The 23,247-nt window shown below is 39.7% G+C and overlaps 2 protein-coding genes across 4 annotated transcripts in view; one reads left to right on the plus strand and one right to left on the minus strand.

Annotated features, from left to right (window-relative positions):
- ADAT2 (adenosine deaminase tRNA specific 2) overlaps nucleotides 1–8,809 on the plus strand; it is a 106,100-nt gene extending 97,291 nt beyond the window's left edge. For both annotated transcript variants that reach the window (XR_003428338.1, XR_003428339.1), the window contains one exon: nucleotides 8,653–8,809. The gene's annotated coding sequence lies outside the window, so the exon portion shown is untranslated. The remainder of the gene's footprint in view (nucleotides 1–8,652) is intronic.
- A 2,033-nt stretch (nucleotides 8,810–10,842) lies between these two features.
- Nucleotides 10,843–23,247, minus strand: part of AIG1 (androgen induced 1) — a 233,166-nt gene continuing 220,761 nt past the window's right edge. The window contains exons 5-7 of one of the 2 annotated variants that reach the window (XM_027084825.1): nucleotides 18,098–18,261; nucleotides 17,479–17,496; nucleotides 11,298–11,528 (exon numbers count right to left, since the gene is read on the minus strand). In XM_027084825.1, coding sequence (XP_026940626.1) covers nucleotides 11,491–11,528; nucleotides 17,479–17,496; nucleotides 18,098–18,261 — 220 coding nt within the window. In that variant the 3' untranslated portion in view covers nucleotides 11,298–11,490. Of the gene's footprint in view, nucleotides 11,529–17,478; nucleotides 17,497–18,097; nucleotides 18,262–23,247 lie in introns of both variants that reach the window. The other variant, XM_027084815.1, reaches the window with a different exon arrangement.

The following is a 23,247-nucleotide window of genomic DNA, read 5'->3' on the forward strand; positions in this document are numbered from 1 at the left end:
AGGCTGCCTCATGCCAGGCACGCTGAGGACCCCAGGACACAGTGAGAACATGGTGGACGCAGCCCGGCCTTCCAGGAGGGCATTAAACCACTAAACAAAGAGTCACCCCACCTTTACCTCAGCTCTACGGACCAGTGAGGACCCACGGGGTGCCGGGGCAGCTCCCTGGGCCTTTGCCAGCTCCTGGTCCTGCGCAGGGACAGGGTTGGCCATGGGGACTGCCCAAGGGCCGGGGTCCCACCACCCACGTGTGAAGCAGAGTTGGTTCCGCTCCCTGCAACGCGGTCACGGGGGTAGCCGGAGAGGTCGTTTGGTCACAGCCCTTGGGTTCCCCAGCTGCTCTGCTCACAGCCTGCCCCAGGCAAATGCGGTCGGGTTTCCCAGTGTAGGTGCCTAGGCCAGTCCCCCGCCCCGGGCCAGAATTGTGTGAGAGACTTCTTGAAAGTGGGGATTATATTATTTCTTCTTTAAGTGTCTCATAGAATTTTCCAGTGAAGACTTCTGGGCTGGGAATTATCTTAGTGACAATTGAATTAGGAATTCAATTTATTCAGTTTTTATAGGGAATTTAGGTTTTCTATTTCTTCCTGAGCACATTTTGGTAATTTTTTCTTTTCAAGGAAATTGTCTATTTTATCTAAATTTAAATTATTAGCATAAATTTGTTCATGGTATTCTCTTATGACCCTTTTAATGTCTATAGGATTTCTAGTATAGTGTAGGATTTCCCTTCTTTCATTCCTAATATTGGTGAGTGTTTATCTTCTTTCTTTTCTTGATCAGTTTAGCTAGAAGTTTATCAATTTTATCAATATTTTCAAAGAACCATTTTTTAACTTTATTGTTTGTTCATTTCCTGTTTCATTCATTTTTGTTCTTATTATTTCCTTCTGTCTTTGATTTCAGGTTTGTTTTCATTTCTTCTCCTACGTGTTAAGGTAGACGATTAGAGCATTGGATTTAGACTTTTTTTTTTTTTGCGGTACGAGGGCCTCCCACTGTTGTGGCCTCTGCCGTTGCGGAGCACAGGCTCCGGACGCGCAGGCTCAGCGGCCATGGCTCACAGGCCCAGCCGCTCCACGGCATACGGGATCCTCCCAAATCGGGGCACGAACCTGTGTCCCCTGCATCGGCAGGCAGACCCTCAACCACTGCGCCACCAGGGAAGCCCAGCACACAAATTTTGATATGTTGAGTTTTCAGTATCACTTAGTTCATTTTAATCCCATTGTAGCTGAAGAATATACTTTAAATGATTTCAATCCTTTTAAATATTTGAGACATTGTATTGCTCAGTATATGGTCTGCCTTGTTGTATGTCCTGTGTGTACTTGAAAAGAATGTGTATTCTGCAGTTGTTACTAGGAGTGGTCTCTGTCAATTAGGTTAAGTTGGTTGATAGTATTATTTAAGTTTCTATACCCTTACTGATATCTTGTTTAACTGTTCTATCAATTACTTACTGAGTGTTGAAATATCCAATTACAATTGTGGATTTGCTGATTTCTTTTTCAAAACTATGAGTTTTTCCTTATATATTTTGACACAATTGTTAGTTGCACGCACATTTAGGATTGTCATGTCTTTTTGATGAATTAGCAATTTTATCATTGTAGCATGTTCTTCTTTATTCTGGTATTCTTATTTCTTTATTCTTTGTTGTGAAGTTTATTTTGTCTGCTGTTAATTTAGCTGTTCTAGCTTCCTTATGACTAGTGGTGCATGTTATATATTTTTAATCCTTTTATTTTTAACCTGTAACTTTATTTTAAAAATGGATTCCTTATAGGCAGACTATAGTTTGGTCTTGCCTTTTTACTCAGCCAGAAAATTCCTAACTCTTATTGAAATATTTAGATTCATGTAATTATTGAATGGTTGGGTGTAAATTTAAAATCTTATGATTTATTTTCTATTTGTCCCATCTGTTTTATGCTTATTCTCCCCTTTTACTGCTTTCCATTAGATTATTTTCTTAACTTTATTGAGAAATAATTCATGTACAATAAACTGCATTCTGTTAAAATGTACATTTGATAAGTTTTGATAGTTGTATACACATATTGAATCACCACCACAATCAAGATACAGAACACTTCAATAATTGGGCATTTTTAGTATTCCATTTTATCTCCACAATGGGTTTATTAGCCATATCTCCCCTTTTTAGTAGTTGCCTTCGGATTTACAAATTACATCTTTAATTTATGACAGTTTGTCTTCAAAAACAGTATACCAATTTCTGAATTATGGAAGAACCTTACAAAGTTTCCTTCTCCCATTCTTTGTGCTACAAGTTTTCATACATTTTACTCCTACATGTGTTTTAAACCTCACAATGTATTGTTTTATTTTTGCTTTAAACATTCATTATCTTTTAAAGAGATAATAACATGAGAAAATGACATATATTTACTCACAAATTTGCTATTTTTAATATTCTTCATTCTGTGTGGACAGCCAAGATCCCATCTGGTTTCATTTGCCTTCTGCCCATACTGCAGGTGTAGTGCTGATGAAAGATTCTCTCAACTTTAGTATGTCTCAAAAAAAATCTCTATTTTGCCTTAATTTTGGAAATACATTTCTCTGGGTATGTAACTTTAGGTTCACTGTTATTTTCTCTCAGCACGTTAACGATGTCATTACATTTCTTTGAACTTGATAATTTCTGAGAAGAAATCTATGATTCTTATCTTTATCCCTTTCTATGTAATCTGTCTTTTTTCTACGGACAGTTTTAAGATTTCCTCTTTATGACTTGCTTTCAGTAACATGATTATTATTTCTCTTGATGTGATTTTCTTTGTTTTTATCCTGCATGGGATCTGTTGAGCTCAGATTTGTGGATTTATAGTTTTCAACAAATTTGGAAAAATTTCTGCCATTATTTATTCAAATATTATTTTCTGCCTCCTCCCCTTCTCTTCTTTTTAAAAATAGGACTCCAGTTATATATATATAGTTCCACAAGTCACTGAGACTGTGTTCATTTTCTTCCTCCAGTCTTTCTATTCTCTGTGCTTCAGGATGGATAATTTCTATTGCAATGTTTTCACATTCACAGATCCTTTTTCCCCTACATTCTCTAATCTTCTGTCAATCCCATTCAGTGTATTTTTTATACATAAAGTTTTGTTTGCATTTTTAACATCTTCCTTTTTTTCTCCCAGTCATGTCAACTTTCCCTCTGTCTTCTTGACCCATGGACTACATTTATAATAGTTGCTTTAATGTCCTTGTCAGGTAATTTCATCTCTATCAATTCTGAGTCTGTTTCTATTGACTGACTTTTCCCTTGGTTTGGGGTCAAGTTCTCCTGCATCTTGCGTGTCTAGAAATTTTGGTTGGATGCCAGGCATGATAAATTTGGTCTCGAGTGTTGGATTTTTGTTTTGTTTTGTTCTTCCTTAAAGGGTAGTGTTCTTTTTTCTCTCAGGCAGTTAGTTTCTGAAGATCAGTTTAATAATTTTGAAGCTACTTTTAATGCTTTGAAGAGTGGGACTTGAGTAACATTTACTCAAGAACAGTGACTCATACCTGACCCTTCATGCCCTTTCTGTTCAATGAGGTCTCTTTACTCTGGCTAGTGGGAACACGAATTATTCCTGGCCTTAAATGGGCTCTTGGATTTATTCAGTTTATAGACCCTCAGCAATTGTTCTTTTCCTCAAACTGTAGAGCTTCATCCTACTCATGTGAAGACTGATATTCAGCCAAAGACTAGAAGGAACTCTATGCAGATTTTTGGAGCCCCTTCTCTTCAGAGCTCCCTTACGTTCCAGTACTCTCCACAAATTCTACCGCCTTAGGATCTCTGAACTCTGGGCTCCTTAACTCAGTGAGACCCTCCGGGCTTTGTTTGAGATTCCCCTCCCAGTGCTATGATCTGGAAATCGCCTCCAGGCAGAAAGCCAAGGCGATTAAAGGGCACACATAGTTAATTCTCTTTCTTCAGAGATCATAGTCTTCAGCAGCTCTGTTGACCACTGTCTGAAAATTAGTTCTTTTATTATATTTTAACAATCTTTTCTAGTTTACAGTGTGGGAGAGGTAATTCCAGACGTTATCACTTCTTCATGGCTGGAAGCAGAAATCCCCTAGACACAATATACTTTCTTCCAACTTTGCCTTAATATTCTGCTTTGAGTGCAGAATACATGCTGCAAATTGCCAGGTTCTATCACAAATGCAAACTCTATTTATTACTGGGCTTCCGCCCCTCATCCCTACCACCCTCAGTTCTCAGAAACTTTTACCCAGACTTTCAACTAGACTTTTGAAATCAATATAGGGACTTCCTAAATTATAATTTAACTAGTGCCAAGATTATAGTCTCCAGTTGAGCCAATTTAAGTGGAAAACTCACTTCTTAGAGGTACAGTCTTTTAGGGGATCTGTCTTTGGAAAACCATTTTGTAATATAAAAATTCCAAAATTACTGGTAACCATACTACAGAATTTATATATGTAAAAGGAGTGGTAAAATGGTGATGAAGGACATTTGGCTTCCCTGGAACTGCCAACCAGAATTATGGTTCAGGATAAAACTTGCCAAGTGTCTCACCTTTTCAGTTCAGACAACTGCCTTCTTGATGCTAGTACCACATTGTGAGATGTGCTAATGGAAGGCCTCCAGCAGAACCAGTTTCTTAAACCCCACTACTTTGGTCTTTATAGAATAAAGAACACAGTGGGGACAAGGGTATTAGACTTCTGAAGGAAGGTTCATGACGTATTAACAATGCCTTTTCCTTCCTTCCTTCCTTCCTTGCTGGAGAGCCTGGGAGACAGAAAGCAGGGAGATTTCTATTTGTTCCACCCTCTTCTGTTGAAATCTGTGTTGCCCCAATTCCCTCCACCCTCAGTAAGAGCTGTGGGGTTGGGGGTGGGGTTGTGTGCCATGGAGCTGACAGAGCATTTGATGCTGCTGCTGGAGCTGTGAGAGAGGGTGCTCCAGAGCAGCCTGGGTACCCACCCTTGGCTTGGCAAGGATGGAGGAGTGCCTGTCAGAGAAGGTAGCTGGGGCTGGACAGAAGCAGAGACCTTGGGGTGGATTGCTTGTTGCCTTGGAAATAGGGGAGCAGAGGACAGGGGAACTGTGCGAGGGTGGACCCTCGTGGAGCTCCCTAAAGAGCTGACAGTTTCATCCCCACTCTAAAGCCAGAGTCAACACTTGTTTCCAGCCCCTTGGTGTCGGACTGAGAGGCAGAGAAGGGAGTTGCCAGCTCTGATGTCATTTTCTCTATAAGCAGAAATCCCTCCCTTTTTCCCCAGGCACAGGGAGGAGAGAGAGGGGGATGGGGAAGTTTTGACAGTTTGGATTTCAAAAAGCACAGGATGAAATATTAAACCTGAATGGGATGAAGAAATAAGGTGTCTGGCTCAGGTGGGATGTAGGGTTGAGGGCCCAGAACATTTAGCGCTGCTTGATAATGAATGAATTCCATTCTTGCAAATATCTATGTTTAGATTGTTCTTTCAAACTTATTAATATGCTTGTGCATGTATGTAAAACTGGAGATAGCAGTATAAAACTCTTACATTGTGTTTGATTTTACATGCTTGCAAAATTCCCTTGAGAGAATATTGCTGCATGGGTTGATTTGACTGGGGCTTTGAAAATGTATATTTTCAATAAAGCTTGGACATAAGATGGCTACCTCTCTTCCTGGCAAATCTCCCTGTAGCTAACATAGGCATTTGTTATTACTCCAAAATCCTTCGAATTGTACTTGAAATTAGAGTTATCTGTCTCAAAAATTTTCATTGCTTAGTTGATGAGGAGGCAAAGCATCCAAGTGTCTTTGGAAGTTTCCATGGGGACTTCTTCAATGACCCTCAGCACTTCCATTTCAATAGATCAGATTCTGAGTGACTTTGACAGGCTTTCAGCACTGGGTAATTGATTTGGCTTAGTGAAGGACAGCAGTGTTGGTCACTCAATGATTAGAAAGTCACAAATATGAGTTAGATATTACCGTGTGGCTATTACTCTGTGTGTAGAGGGGTGTGTGTGTGTGTGTGTGTGTGTGTGTGTTTAGCATAGCACAAGTCTAGCCCACATAAACATATAAAAATGCTTAATGATGACATATGTTTCTTATTGCTGCTGTAAAAAATTATCAAAACTTAGTGGCTTAAAACTCAAATTTATTACCTAACAGTTCTGGAGGTCAGAAGTCCAAAAGTCAAGGTGCTAATAAGGGCAGTATTGAGGCTCCGGGGGAGAGTCTGTTTCCTTGCCTTTTTGAGCCTCTAGAGGCTACCTGCAATCTTTGGCTTGTGGCCTCTTCCTTGTGTCACTCCAACTTCTGTTACCATGGTCACATGTCTTGTAATCACTGTGAGTCTCCTGCTCCCTCCTACAGGGACCTTTGTAATTATGCTGGATACACTGGATAATCCAGGGTAACCGTCACATCTCAAAATCTTTACCTCAATTCTATGTCAAAGTCCCTTTTGCCATGAAAGGTAAGATATTCAAAGGCTCTGGCGATTAGAGGATGTGGACATATTTGGGGGATGTTACTACCATGTCAAATTAACTAAAAAAGCAAAAAATCATATGATCTCATGCACCTGCAAAACGTTGAATTCCAACAACTGTTATGATCATGACTTCCTATCTGTCTATTGCCCTCATTTCCCTGTCTGCAACCTTATTGAGACTGCCAATCTCTGGACCATTTTACTACGTCCCAATGTTGGTCCTCTGTCTTTCCTCCTCAGTTCCTTCTAGACCCCATGGTTCATCCTTCCAACCATCCTTGCCAATGCCCTTGGCTCACACCTGCTTGTTCTTTTGTGGCACCTACTTTCAACTTCTTTATGATGCCTGGTTTGTTGAAGTCTCTTGGAGGAAATTCCCAAATGGTCCTTGTTATCACCAAGGTAAATTCATGATCTTTGAGGGCCCTCAGTGTGGGCTTGACAGCTTTCTATATTTTCATAGTCTAGGCCCCTCTTTTAGGGTATGTTATGACTCCAACTCCATTCTCTGTTCTCTCACTCTCTTCAGACCATTCTTTGAGGAAAAAATTGCAGCCATCAAAGCCACCAAAAAGAAGTCCATGAACTTTGCCCTTTGCCCTTTCCTGCAAACTCACTTCCAAGGACTTTTGTCTCTTTCCTCTTTCCTGTGATAGTGGGAGAGGTGTTTCCTCCTAAGGCTAACCCAGAATAGTCACAAACCAGGAATATCCACAATTGATTCACATTCCCCTCGCAGACTGTGTTCTACAGGTCTAAGTTCTGCTTTCAAAATGGCATTCTGTGGGATTCCCTGGTGGCCCAGTGGTTTGGACTCTGCACTTCCACCACAGGGGGCATAGATTCAATCCCTGGTCAGGGAACTAAGATCCTGCATGCCTCGGGGTGTGGTCAAAAAAAAAAAAAAAAAAAAGGCATTCTGTAATTGCTAGCTCTACTTCTTTACCATCCACTAATGTCAACGACTCCTCAATTCTCTGGAATCTAGATTCTGTCCCTACAACTTCACTGAATTGGCACCTGACCCACATACAGAAAAATCCAAAGTCAAGTTCATTATCAAACCCATCCCAGGCTAATTCTCCTCCAGGTTTCTTATTTAAGGAAATAGTGCTCTCATTAGCTTGATTGCATCCTAGATGGTATTCTCTCAATTACCCGACAGTATAGCAGCTACAAGACCTGAAGATTCAATTTCTTAATATACGTTATATTCAATTTCCTTATATATATTATATATAATAGTCAATTTCCTAATACCTATATTATACGTAAACTATACATATTATATATAATATATACATACTTTTCCCATATCTCTATTATAGGACCAGATGTTCATCTATATTTTCTTATATTTTTATACTTTTTTTTTTTACATTTCATTATTTAATCTATCTGAAATTTTATGTGTGTACGTTTTGCATGTGTGTGTGTGTGTGTGTGTGTGTGTGTGTGTGTGTGTGTGTTTTAAGGGAGGAATCTAGCTTTTTCTTTCTTTACCAAATAGTTATTCATTTGTTGTAGCACCTTTCAATCATTTAGTATGCCATTGCTGATTTGAAATGCTATCTTTATTATTTACTAAATGTATATATATTCTAGGACCTGTTTCTGGGTTTGCTTTCTATTTTATTGATTTTTCTCTCTATTCTTGAGCCATACCACACTATTTTAGTTATTGCATTTTTATAATATGTTTTAATAGCACAAGTATGCTTGAATTATGTGTCATTTTCAAGATTTTTCGTTGTTTTTACCTGTTTCTTCTGTTAAATGAAGAAAAAAACTTTAGCAATTTTACAATGTAGTTATATAGTACTTATAAATTATTTGGAGGAAGAAATAACCTCTTTAAGAATGGAGTCTGCTTTTCCAGAATTGAGGATATTTTTCCATTTTTATTTGTCTTTTTAAAAAGTCCCTCAGGAGAAAAATATACATCATTTGGTCATGAAAAATTGTCATTTTATTATAGTATTAGATTTAGGTTGCTGGTATTTTATCTATGATAAGCAAAATTTTGGTTTTATTTTGAGGGGTATATTAAGTCTGAAAAATAATTTGAGAAGCTTTTCATTGTTCTGCACCTTTGGTACAATTTCTTGTTAAACGCTTGCCTGTTAATTTGCATTAGTTAATTATTACTTCTTGTTCCAGAAGTGGATCTAGAAGCACATTCCTCCTCCTCTCCCTTCCTCAAGAATGTGGATGATGGAGTCGTCTTTACACTTGCACGCAGAGAAAAAGGTAAAGCGTGAACATCCTTTTGAGCACTGGTGGGGTTAAGCCAGAGGTTCCAAGCCAGAGGGAGAAACCGCAGGTCATTTTTTTCTCACCCCTCATTGATTATAGAGCAAGTAGTAGAGTCATCCCGATGGATTCTGCTCCAGGACAAGCCTGGAGCTTCTGTGAAGGGTCAGTGGGTGCATTGGCAGCACCTGGGCTGGGTAGGCATGTCTTAGCACATTCCCTGTCCCTGGCGAGACAGCCCTGGGTGTCCTGCCAGAAGTGTGGCCAGAGTTCAGGGCCTGGAGTTCCCAAAGCAAAGATGACCCACCATAGGAAAACCAAACCAAACCCCAAATCTGATCGTATGATCTTATTTCAAACCTAGCAGTGATGTATAAATCCAACGTGCTGCAGTATAAGTGAGTTGAATCAGCCTTAAGTCTAAAGCCCCACAGGTGTCAACTCCTTTAGGTGTTGGTTTGGTGGCAAAAAGTAGAAAAGTGTTATTTGCTAAAGAAGAGGGGTAGGAACAGGGCTCCAGATGAACTGTCCCAGAAAGTCTTTAAAAATATTCCATTCCTTGAGGTTTCTTCATTCTGAGAGTCAACTGGAGAAATAATTTCCTTTTAAATGGTGGTTTTTCTTCTTTCCTGCCTTTTTTTTTTTAATTTTCTGTTAATAATATCAATTCTATAGTTACATAAAACTTTTTTTTAAAACACAGACCTTTCTCACTTCAGATCAAAATATAACTTATTTGATGCTAGATGTAACACACAAACATCTCAGAAAAATAAGTAACACTGTCACGGACATCTTTATCTGGTTTCTGACCTTAAAAGGGAATGCCTTTGGTATTTGAGATGACTATTTCTTCTCATGATATGAGATATTTTTATATTACTAACGATATTATCAAAAATAAATGTTAAAATTTCTCAAATGCCTTAGAGCAACTGTGAAGAGAATCATATTTTTTCTTTGTGAACTACTGAGGCAATGTTTTTAACAAAAATCCTAATATTAAGCCAGCCTTGAATTTTTAGAATAAACTTTACTTTTGAAAAATGATTTCTATAGTGTTGGGTTTATGTTGCTGATATTTTAGCTAAAGCAAGTAAAAAAGTTCTTTTTTTGCATGTTGCCTTTGTTTTGAGGGTTTTATTAACTTTGAAAAATAATTTGGGAAGTGTTTCATCATTCTGTAATCTTGGAACAGTTTAATAAACATGAGAATTGTTACTTGAAAGTTTTCAAGAACTTGCTCATAAAATACTCTGGACCCAACTCCTTTTTCGGAGCTAGTTAATTGAACATTAAAAAAAAATGGCTTTCCACAGGGAGATCAGCTCGGAGCTTTGTGACCACCTAGAGGGGTAGGATTGGGAGGGTGGGAGAGAGATGCAAGCGGGAGGAGATATGAAGATATATGTTTATGTATAGCTGATTCACTTTGTTATACAGCAGAAACTAACACATCCTTGTAAAGCAATTATACTCCAATAAAGATGTTAAAAAAAATGGCTTTCACGAATATCAGTCTATTACAGCTTTCTAATTCTTACTGAATCCATTTTCCTTGAATTTCATTGGCTTCTAAGAATTTGTTGTCATAGAGCTATAAGACATATTTTTATAATTAAAAATTTGTTTACATCTGTGCTTGTATTGCCAAGTGGTTTGTGTTTCTCTCTTTTCAGTTAATATATCAGTAGTTTCATATTTTTGCTATTTGTATAGATGAGATACTGCATTTATTAATCAATTTATTTATCAATTCTGCTGTTTTTTTTCTTGCCACCTTACTTAATTTATGCTTTTATTTTTATTTGCTCCTTCCTTATACTTCTCTAAGATTTATTTTTAATGTGTTTTCTACTACCTATTTGGCATTAGTATTATTTAAAAATCATTATGGTCAAAGACTTTGTAAGTTAGCTTTTTCTTTTCAACAAAATTATTCTTTTTGGATTTATCAAAAAGATACATATTTTTAAAATAAAAAAATTGCAAGAACCAGGCTCAGTAAACCCATTTTCAACAGGTAATAGAAAAAAAAATAAGAAAGGAAACACCAGTGTTGTTAGGGGTTTGAGATGCACCATGCAGGCATTAGGCTAGGGGTTGCTTGCTCTTTATTAAAGTTATAGTTTGCATCTCGGAAATATTTCACAAAATTAAATCATGAGATCCAAATACACTCAGGGTTTTAACTAAATCAATGCAATTATTACTAATATTGCCTTGTTTGAGACAACTGTGACGTTATCGCAATAGGGAACATCCATCTCGTTTCCTCCAGGCTTACGCTTACATTCGTCAGCCTCCTGTAAGGACTAAATAAATACGTGAATGCTATGCTTCACATCTGCTCCTTTGACTTTCACATATTTCTCAACAAGAAACATAATAGGATTCTATTCTTCCTTGATTAAATGGAATTACAATTGCAAAAATTAAAATCCAATGATCAATTTTAGTTTTAAAAATTAGAAGAAGTAAAAAAAAGAAGAAAAATGTTATTATCAATAATGAATTTGGAAAGAATTCTTTAAAACACAACTGAGGGCAAGTTATTTTGGAAATATCTGTATTTTATTCTTACATATATATTTCTGCATAAAAGGTGTTCCCTCTCTCTGGGGCAGGGAGGTGAAGGCGGATTCCACTGGTGTCTTTCAGGCTTCCTCTCCTGCATTACCAATGCCCGGGGGTAATGAGTCTTCATTGGTGGCTACATCCTGCTCTTCCGTTTAGACTTAGATCTCATTCCAATTTAGGCTTCTCTTTCTCTTCTTCCATACCTAGAAATACAGGCAAAGTTCTTTATTTGGACATCAGATCAAACTAGGAGCAGGTTTGCCAAAGCTGCTTTAAAAGAACTCTTATCTCTCCACACTTCTCCCCACCCACCCTGCATGCCCATCCCTTTTCTCCTCGCTAAGAAGAAAAGTCATTTACAACTTTCTCCAGAAACTTCCTCAGTGACCTCCCTCCCTACCCTTCCCCCCAAATCAGGACATAACTTCTCTGAGACACACCCAGCTCTTAAGGCCTCTGGGAGTGAGGGACGCAAGTTAGTTCTTGACTCGTTGAGTTTGCACAGAAATCCCAACCGGACTGCCTTGTAACCAGCTTCTAGCAACAGGAGGTGTGGAGCTGATGAGTTTCAAAGAGCCCTCATTTATTTTTATTTTACTCCTGTCCCTTCCCAAGGCAAGGACTCTGGATTTTCAAAGCAAATCATTTTTGTTTATTTGTTTTGTTTTGTTTTTAAGGCCCATAGAGAGCTTATTAGCCACAAGAACTATTTATTTCCAGACCCACGTGTACTTAAACTCAAGTTCTCCCTCTGTTCTACCCAGGCCTGGTAGAACTATGTTTTTCTTCCTGAAAGATTCATACGTACCAGACCGGTAAGACCTTGCCTGTTGTCTGTAATGAATAGTTAGTGATATTTCATTTTCCCGGAGATGAAAATATTTAAGTCATTCTCATAAATTAAAGTTAAATCTGGCAAATGCTCCCCACTTCTTTTTTCTTTTGCTTCTACTTAAACACCCTTCTCCTAACACCAAATTCTCAGAGCCTTTGGCTGGAATAAAAGAACCCCAGATACTGCATTGCAGGTTTTGTTGGTATTCTCTTATAAGTTGCAAATTCTCTGAAGGTAGAGCCCTTAACTGTTTTGTTCCTGATTATATCCCAAGCACCTAACACAGTGTCTGTCTGAGAGTAGGAGTTCAATTAAGCTTTATGGAATCAATTAATAAACGGTGAACATAGAGAAGGCCATAGAGAACTAGTGGTAAAGCAGTAGAATGAAACATGGAGGGTCGTCACGATAGGGCTTAGAGTAGGAGAGACACCCCCGCGCCTTCCCCCAGCTCCCAGCTCCTAGCACCATGTGTTTGTGTGATCAGGGTGGTAGCAGCGGAGCGCGGGTAACATTCTCAGAACAGGTGTCCTTAGACAGTCTTTTAGGTTTGGTTTTCATGACTAAGGAACTGGCAGAGATCTATAACACTTTTTCCAAAGTACTTCTCAGAAATCATGTTAAGGAAAACTTCAAATTGAAGAGTAAGGACGTCTGAAGGGAGGAGGAATAGGGTTGAGGGGGAGAAGGCAGGACATGGCTTAGTTGTTGGGTAACCAAGGCAAAGGCGGAAAAACACAACATAGATTCTGTTCAAACAGCAACACATGACTTGGGTCCCAGCTCCGTCCCATGTTCCCTCTCCTGTGGAGAAGCTAATAACTGCTTGCTTTTCTTTTCAAAGTCTCTTTTCTCCTAAGTGTTCTCCTGCAGATGGGTTGAGTTGGCAGCAATAGTGGAATCTTAAAAAGTGGGGGTGGAGAACAGGGGGTGTTCATTGACCCAGACAGGGAAAATGGCTCCCCACCTACTTTAGTCTGGCAGCTTTGAGGTGGAGGGAAAAAATTAGACAGCTGTAAATAATATTTGGAAGAACCAGAGGTATAATTTCCACACCACTAGCAGAAAGAAACCTGTCACAAAGCTGAGGCACGATGCTCTTTCAGGAACGCAGAGGAAGAGCTGATTGACCCTCAGGGAGTCGGTCACGTGTGGTGCCCCCATGCTGGGAGAGGGGCTTCAGGGCAGCGCTGGAACCCTGGAGGCCTGCGTGGGCCTGTGTGGGACATGAGCTGGGTGCGAGGCTGGGGGAGAACAGAGGCGGAGGTCTCTGTCACATGGGCGTGGCTCCGACCTCCTCTCCCTTCTGCTCTTTTACCTGCTTTCTCCGCCCTCACCCCAACCTTTCACTTTTGGACACTTGCATTTCTCCTTGTCTGAAATTTGACTTTAATAAGACTGGTCACCCCAGTCGGACACACTGGAATTAGAATAAATTTTTAGCTTAAGCACAGAATATTTCAGCAATTATAGGCTGAACTGCGTCTCCCTCAAATTCATGCGTTGAAGTCCTGATGCCCAGGACCTCAGAATGTGAGAGAAGGCCAAGGGTGTGTCTGCACAACCATGTGCTAAAGAGATGAGGCATGTGAATCATGGGTCCAAGGGACCGTCTCGGTAGAAGCCAGGGAGGACCTGTGGGGGACCTCTCATCTGATGATGTGGGACCCCACGAATTACATGGGAGAATTCTGTACCAGCAGAAACACTGCCAGCCTGGACTGAAAGAGACAGAGACAAGTTGAAATAAAGGAAGAAGGAATCTGAAGGTGGCTCAGTGGCTGGCTGCTCCTTGGCCCCCGAGGGCGCCACCCAGCGCCTAGAGTGCAGGGCCACACCCCCTTTCCTGATGAGACCTGAGGGTATGGCATTCAGCCAAAGAGGATTAGTCTCAAGGCTTAAACTCGGAATTTGTCCTGCTGGCTTTCAAACTTGGTTGAGGACTGTGACCCTTTTCTCCCTATGGTTCTTTTTTTGGGAAAGGGGAATGTATGTTCTATGCCTGTTCCACCACTGGTTTTGGAAGTAGATACATTTCTGTCTGGTTTCACAGGTTCACAACTGGAGAGCAATTTTGCTTCAGGACGAATCATACCCCGGGTCTTAACCCATACCTGATTTAGATGATATTTAAGATGAGATTTTGGACATAAAAGTTGATGCTGGAAATACTTTGGGGGTTGTTGGGAATGTACTTTGCATGAATGAAGGACATGAATTTTGCGGGGCAGAGGTAGAATGTTATGGGCTGAATTGTGTCTCTTCAAACATAACCCCTCTTACCTCAGAATGTGATTGTATTTGGGGATAGGGTCTTTTCCAAGTTAAAATTAGGGTGAGCCCTAATCAAATATGGCTGATGTCTTTACAAAAAGGGGAAATTTGGAGGTAGCCTCACGTATAGGGGAGCATGCCATGTAAACATGAAGACGGTCATCTACAAACCAAGGAGAGAGGCCTGGGACAGATCTCTCCCTCACAGTCCTCAGAAGCAACCAACCCTGCCAACCCCCCGATTTTGGACTTCAGGCCTCCAGAACTGTGGGACATTACATTTCTATTGTTTAAGCTATTTAGTGGTCCTTTGTTGTAGCTTCCCTAGCTAACCAATGTAACATCCACAAAACCACCTTGAGTTACTTTCTTTTCTTTTCTTCCATTTATTTTTTAAAAAATATTTATTTATTTTGGCTGCGTTGGGTCTTCGTTGCTGTGTGCGGGCTTTCTCTAGTTGTGGCGAGCGGGGGCTACTCTTCATTGCGGTGCGTGGGCTTCTCATTGCGGTGGCTTCTCTTGTTGCAGAGCATGAGCTCTAGGTGTGTGGGCTTCAGTAGTTGCAGCATGTGGGCTCAGTAGTTGTGGCGCGTGGGCTCTAGGGCACACAGGCTCAATAGTTCTGGTTCGTGGGCTCTAGAGTGCAGGCTCGGTAGTTGCGGCTCACGGGCTTATTTGCTCCGTGGCATGTGGGATCTTTCTGGACCAGGGCTCAAACCTGTGTCCCCTGCATTGGCAGGCGGATTCTTAACCACTGCACCACCAGGGAAGTCTGAGTTACTTTCTTTTAAAAAGAGCAAATGCTTCATTGTTAATTTAGCCTATTTTAAGGGCTTTTTGTTCATAGCTCCTATCAGGCTGATCTGTTTTGTTATTTTATAAGCTAGATCCATGATTCTGAGTAAAATTTCTGAGCTCTCATGTGTCTGGGTTTCCAATGGTGATGTTTTACTAGAAATAACAGAGGATTGAACATCAGTCAGAAGGTGTTGACTTTGCAACCACTTATTTTGGTGGGTCACTTATTGCTGGGCCTCAGCTTCCTCTTAGTAAAAAGAAAAATTGGCATAGATGGTTTCTAATCTAATTTTTGATTCTAAGATTCTGTAATAATGTGATTTTTTATTTTGAAGTTGAAGCCAACATAACCAAAGGAAGGAAACTGAGGCATTAAAAATCTGTAAAGATGGATCCAAGGAAGGGGGCTCAAATGTGGTATTCCTGCTCCTTGGGGGGTTTTATTTGGGGTGTAATAAATGTACTCAGGATTGTAATACTGTACTTGATTGTAATCAGTTACTTCTAATACACACATACACACACACATGCACATACAGAAACGACTGCTTTTAATCAACAGTTTCAAACTCAACTACCTACAGAACCAAGCCACTGTAAGGGAGCAAAATGGCCTGGTGAGAACTAGGGAAAATTAAAGGGCCATCTAATGGGGGCAACTGATACTCAGTTCTAATCCATTGTTGCCAGAAGAGGATAGTGGGCTTGGTGTTGCCAGATGTTAAAATACTTGATTAGCTGAGAAATCCGGCCTCTATGTGAAATCTCCCAATTTTTAAAAGTTGGTTCAGGGGGCTTCCCTGGTGGTGCAGTGGTTGAGAATCTGCCTGCTAACGCAGGGGACACGGGTTCGAGCCCTGGTCTGGGAAGATCCCACATGCCGTGGAGCAACTAGGCCCGTGAGCCGCAACTACTGAGTCTGCGCATCTGGAGCCTGTGCTCCGCAACAAGAGAGGCCGCGATAGTGAGAGGCCCGCGCACCACAATGAAGAGTGGCCCCCGCTTGCCGCAACTAGAGAAAGCCATCGCACAGAAAGACCCAACACAGCCAAAAATAAATAAATAAATAGACTTGTGTTTAAAAAAAAAAATGTTGGTTCAAAAACAAAAATCCTATGTAGGCCTAACAAAACTTTTTGGCAGGTAAAATTTGGAGGAGGCCATCAGTTTGCAATCACTCTCATGAACAAAAAAAATGCACTTGACACAAAACATCTGCCTCTGGGGAATTAACTAGATGGTTCCATGTAGATAAAATTAATCTCTACATCTGAAATGAGTTACAAAATGTTAGTCAACTTTAACTCACGTTATTAAGAGAATGGCACAAATTAAATTGGACAGATCATTAAAAAAAAAAAGCCAACGAAAACCTTAGCTTCACTATTCATTTTTAATGTCTAACTTAAACCTGCTAAAAAGCAATATTCTATTAATCTAGTCTGGATCTTTTCTCTCCTGGTTTTCAGGCAATCTTCTCTTAGAAGTAGTAGAACAACGGCCAAATGAACGTTGGAATCGAGCTAACCAAGGGGAAACAGGAGTCATAAGTACTTCCTGAATAACATAGATTGGACACATTAGCTTAAATTTAAATATGGCCTTTCTCCCAAGAAGCTGAGAAAAGTTTGTATTTTGTTTTGAAAATATTTTTGTAAATTAACTAAATATTTTTATAAGTTATCTAATAGAGAAAGATTACAACTCCCATTGAACATAGAAGAAAATTATTAAAAGACTAATTTCTGGTCCCCCAAGCTGTAGCCTGAATTGGTAAAAATATTTAACACTTTTTCTAATAGACCACTGCCTAAAATCAAGCCAGTTACTGAGAAAGGAAACCCTCAAATTCCTCTGGGCCACTTAACATTGGCCAACACCTTGATGCATCCAGTCCTAGAAGATCCAGGCACAGAACAAGTCCAATTCAATAACATGCAATGACTGTGTTTTATTTGTCTAATTAGATCAACTTCCTGGCATGGTATTTGGCACAAAGTAGGGTGCTCAATGTTTGTGAATTACCGATCATTTGCAGGTGATGTCTACAATGTTGTGACTGTATCGGAGGCGATACCCAGAGCTCTCTAAAATCCCCAAACCATCTTGCCTTTGGATGTAGTTTCATGCAGCACTCAAATCACTACATATCTGTGCTGTCGTTTTTTCCACCTTCCCATTTTTATGTTATCTGACATACACTTTGGATACGTTTTGGTTTGCACTGCTGGGGTAAGATTACGTGCCTTGCCAAGATGGAGGCTCTGCCATAAATAGAAACAAAAGGGAAATCAAATCATAGGTTAAGAGAGTTTTTGGAGCAATGAAGTATTACCCTTTACTGCCTGTCCCTCTTTGCCACCTTCAAGTCTTGAATGTGACAGTCGCTGCTTCATCACACTTGCCAGAGGTATTCTGTGCTGCTGAGAGTTCTGGCAGAGTGGTGGCAAGCCCTCTTGCAAGCTGCTGCCCCCACGCGAAGGATGATGTAAGAAGTGGAGATTTGGGTGATTTCTAATGAGACTGTTTGGTTACATTTAATAATTTGTCTATTTCACCCGGGGGTCCCTTTAGCTATGGCAGTGTTTTGTTAATCAGAGTGAACTTCCTAAATTTTTTTTTTCTGCTAACACTACATTTCTCCCTATAAAATTTTATAGACATGCTTCTTTTGTCTTAGATTTGGATGTTTTACTCCCTAATATGACAAAGTGAGTAATAAACCTTTCAGGTAACTGCCAGCAGTTATAAAAATGAAACTCTTCATAAGGGATCCTGTGCTACAGTGGAATTTTCCATCCGTCTCTGCACACACTCTTTTAGGCAGCAATTCTTTTGTTTTATGCTCCCCCAAACAATACTTACTTCTCTGTGTATCCCAGATATAGCTGTTCAGAACTTCTCCCAGCAGGTACAAAAAGTTCATTAAGATGGTTGTAGACCCGAAGAAGAGGATTCTGGCTCCTGGGCCAATGTGTTCCAGGAAAGGGTACACCCACATCCCCGTTACATGATGCACCCAACACACCCTGCAGTGGAATCCGAAAGGAGACAGAGACAGGAGTTACTCTCATGTCAGATTTTAAAGCTGCTGATATAACAAATACAGACCCCCTACTACAAACATCCTTCAGCAATGCCAGTCGCCGTTTGCTTCTGATACTCCGCAACATCCCAGGTGTCTGTCAGCTGATAAACGGATGAGCAGAATGTTGTATACATACAATGGAATAATATTCAGCCATAAAGAGGAACGAAATTTTGATACATGCTACAACATGGATGAACCTTGAAAACTTAATGCTAAGTGAAATAGGCCAGACACAGAAGGACAAATATTATATGACTCTATTTATATAAGATACTAGAATACCTAGAATACTTCATAGAGATGAAATTATAATAGAGGTTACCAGGGCCTGGGGGGAGTGGGGAATAGGGAATGATTATATATGGTACAGAGCTTAAGTTGGAGATAATGATAATATTTTGGGTATAGATAGTGATGATGCTTATATAACAACGTGAATGGATTCAATGACACTCAATTGTACCCTTATAAATGCTTAAAGTGATAAATATTATGTTGTGCTATGCATATTTTATGACAATAAAACATTTCCATGGGGTGGAAATTAGGAAAAAAATATCTAAAAATTTCCTTGGTAGAGGGAGTCAATAATGAAAGAAAGATTGAGAAACACTGCTGTAGAGGGGAGAGGCACTCATTAAGCCCATCCAGGTCACCTTGACTAATTGTCCAAACTAAAAGATTTTTACCAAAAGAGGAAGCCAAGCTAGTCACTATTAAAAACAAAAACCAAAAAAACTGAAGCATTTGTGAGAATCAACAGAAGTTAAGTTGAACTACCCTAAAGGATTCTGATGCATCATATTTTGTTTGTCCGTATGTTACAGGCAGTTTTATTTTCCTAATCTTGTCCTAATCTTGTCTTGTAAGGAGGTGTTGTGCACCCATCAAAGGGCTTATTAATTTCTATGGAGATAATATGCAATATACCCAAAATGTAATATCATAGAGCTGTAAATGATTTTGCAAACCAACGTATAAAATTATAATCTGACTCACAGTAAACTGTTTCCTCAATTAGGCAAATTAGGAGTAGTTCTAATTATGAATGCTAGTTATATTTTTACACTTGTTCCTGGCTTTCTACTTTTGTTCTACTTGAACGAAACTTTCCTTTGCAGCTTTTGGTAACGTCTCTGATGCCAGGCCGCTATTCCTCAGAAGTTGTTTGCAATGCACGTTTGGTCTGTATGGAATCATCTTATAATACTGAATAGATATAACAACCATAGCCACATCCCATCTATCTGTAGAGGACTCCTAAATTCATATCTCCAGCCTGATCTCCAGAGTTCCATACTCAATTGTCCACTGCACATCTCCGCTTGGAGGATGCATCTCCAAGCTAACGTTTCCATGATGTACTCACCATTCCTGCATCCTAATTCCTGCATATCTGCCCCCTCCCTCTGTCATCCAAAAGCAAACATATGTCTCCCACATCCTTCCCTTCTCAAATCAATGACTACTACCTTACTCCAGCAATTGCTTGAGCCAGAAAATATAGGGTCATTTTTGATATTTTTTCTCAAAATCCACATCCAATCAATCCATCCTTAGATCCTATTGGCTCTACTTTCCAAATATACTCCAAATATCTACTTCTCACCATTGCCACCACTGCCATCTGGGCTCAAACCATCATCACCTCTCACCGGCACTGCAATCTCTTCTTGACTCAGTTTTCTCCTTGCTACAGTTTATGTTATAGCCCATTCTCATTGGAGCATCCAGGCTGATCTGAATTAAAGTCAGGTCTTGCCACTACTTTGCTCCAAGTAGCTTTTCTCTCTCAACTGAGTATAAGCAAGAGTCCCTAGATGGTTCTTCAAGGCCCTGCCTAAGCAGGCTGGGCACTTTTCTGACTTTTCTCCTACTAATCTCCGCCCCCCCATCACTCCACTCCAGCCACAGTGACTTCATGCTCTTCCTTGAGCACACAAAACATGCTGTATTTGTTCCTGTGCCCAGAACATTACTTCTTACTCCCATCTCCCCCAGTTTTCCCAGGGCTCCCTTGTGTCTTTTAGGTTTTCCTCTATGTCCTTTGTCAGCAAACCTTTTCTGTAAAGGACCAGTTAGTAAATATTCTCAGTTTTGCAGGCCTTACTGTCCCTGTCACAACTCTCAGCTCTGCCATTGCAGTGTAAAAGCAGCTGTAGACTGTATGTAAACAAATGATATGGTCGTGTTCCAATAAAACTTTATTTATAGACATTGAAATTTGAATTTCATATAATTTTCACATGTCTTGAAATATTCATCTTCTTTTGATTTTTTCCAATCATTAAATAATGTAAAAACCATTCTTAGCTGGGTCATAAAAGAACAAAAAAAAAAACAGACGGTGGGTGGGCTGGATATGGCCCACTGGCTGTAGTTTGCTGCTCCCTAATTTAAGTAGTTCTTTGTATGATGGCCAACAGGCACATGAAGAGGTGCTCAACATCACTAATCAGGGAAATGCAAGTCAAAACCACAATGAGATATCATCTCATACTTGTCAGAATGGCTATCCTCAAAAAGACAAGAAATAATAAGTGTTGGTGAAGATGTAACGAAAAGGGAACCGTAATATACGTTGGTGGGAATGTAAGTTGGTGCAGCCACTATGGAAAACAGTATGGCAGTTCCACAAGAAATTAAAAATAGAACTACAATATGATCCAGCAATTCCACTCCTAGAATTATACCTGAAAAAAATGAAAACACTAATTCATAAAGATATATTCACTCCAATGTCCATAGTGGCATTATTTGCAGTAGCCAAGATATGAAAACTATCTTAAGTGTTCATCAACAGATGAATGGATAAAGATGTGGTATACATACACAATGAAAAATTTCTCAGCCATAAAAAAAATGAAATTTTGCCATTGCAACAACATGGGTGGACCTGGAGAGAATTATGCTTAGTGAAATAAATTAGAGAAAGACAAATACTGCATGTTATCACTTATATGTGAAATCTAAAAAATACAACAAATGAGTTAATATAATAAAACAGAAACAGACTCACAGATACGGAGAATGAACTAGTGGTTACCAGAAGGGAGAAGTGTGAGGGGAGGGGCAAGATAGGTGAAGGGCATTAAGAGGTACAAACTACTAGGTACAAAATAAGCTACAAGGATGTAATGTACAACACAGGGAATACAGCCACTATTTTATAATAATTTTATATGGAGAATAATCTATAAAAATATCAAATCACTATGTCATACATCTGAAACTAATATGATATTGTAAGTCAACTATACTTTAATTTAAAAAAGTAGTTCTTTTTATTTCACAAAGGACCTTCATGCACATTATCTTACTTAGTCTTCTCAGCAATCCCAGATATAGCATGTCATCCTCATTCTACTGAGGTAAAAATCAGAGTTTATAGAGTATAGTCAGAATATGTCAGAACTGACAATGGAAATGTAAAATTTTCAGGTTAGGGAAGTGGATAGCTATTCTGAGTATGTAATCCCCCTTAACTTATTCAAGCACCCTATGAAGTATGATTATCCCCATTTCACAGATAAAGAAACTGAGACTAGATTAAAGAACTTGTCTTTAAAAATGGCAAAGCTGGGAAAGGAATGCACACCTGATTTCTTTTCTCCTGCATGGACTTGCTTCTTTACATGAGGCATTTAATATTGTCTCCAAAAACAAAGAGAAGGTTTTCTTTTCTTTTCTTTTAAGTTGTTTTGACTTAGTAAGTCATCATACCATCTCAGATATAGAAGTCCTGTTATGTGGGGTTTCACTTGGATTGGTGTGAGTGATGCACCCACTTGTCTTAACAGGTTGTGTGCTTTCACAATGTGTTTGCTTGATATAATCAGGGCTCAATTTTCTGCACAAAAATGACTCACGGCCTTGCTCGTCTATTTGTGGAGAGTTCTCAGTTCTTGGTTGACTTTCAACTTCGATCTCATTCTAAGACCTTCTCATCTTAGTGCCCAAACAGCTTGTGCTTAAGGTAATGATGTCAATTTAAATTTTAGTCTAAAAAAATTGATAACCATGGTGTGTGTGCATGTGCATACATATATATGCATATGCTATAGTACTACGAGACTTCTGGGGTTGACTATGTTATTAAGTGTACCTCCAATTTCATTCACTTGAATGTGCAATTAAGAATGAAATTTATTGGGCCTCCCTGGTGGCGCAGTGGTTGAGAGTCCGCTTGCTGATGCAGGGGACACGGGTTCGTGCCCCGGTCTGGGAGGATCCCACATGCCGCGGAGCAGCTGGGCCCGTGAGCCATGGCCGCTGAGCCTGCGTATCCGGAGCCTGTGCTCCGCAATGGGAGAGGCCACAGCAGTGAGAGGGCCACATACCGCAAAAAAAAACAAATGAAATTTATTAATGCCTCCTGTCTGAGTTGTGCTGCACACTAGGGATACAGAAGCAAATGAGGCAAGGGTGATTCTTGTTCTCACGCAGTACAGTCTAACGAGGAATACAGATACTCACAGAGAAAACACAAGTGTAGTAAGAATTAGGGTAAGTGTAGGAGTGCCATGGGGGCACAGGGATCATTCTCTGCTTTTTTGTGAACCTTACACTTACCATTAGGCTTTCTTTCTCTTGTGTATTCACCTTCCTTTCAAACCAGTTTTTTCACAGCTGATGAATATGCTCAAATGCTTCTCATTCAAACACAATCAAAAAGTTTCTATCAACTTCACAAATACTGCTCTATATGTCTCTTTCTCTTCAAAGACAAACTTCTCCAGTGAGTCTACCCTCACTGATTCCTGGTCTGTACTCTGCACTCCTCCTCCAACAGCCTGGCTTCTTTTCTTATGCTTCACCGAAACATATCAGCTCTTCGACCTCAATTTCTCCTGTTTTCTTCCTACCTTGTTGGCTGCTCTCCTTGGTTTCCTTTCTAAGTTCACCCTTTACTCCAGTCATTAAA

The sequence above is a fragment of the Aethalodelphis obliquidens genome, unplaced genomic scaffold (assembly GCF_003676395.1).
Source record: "Aethalodelphis obliquidens isolate GAN/ISIS:26980383/991018 unplaced genomic scaffold, ASM367639v1 scaffold3, whole genome shotgun sequence".
NCBI lineage: Eukaryota > Metazoa > Chordata > Mammalia > Artiodactyla > Delphinidae > Aethalodelphis > Aethalodelphis obliquidens.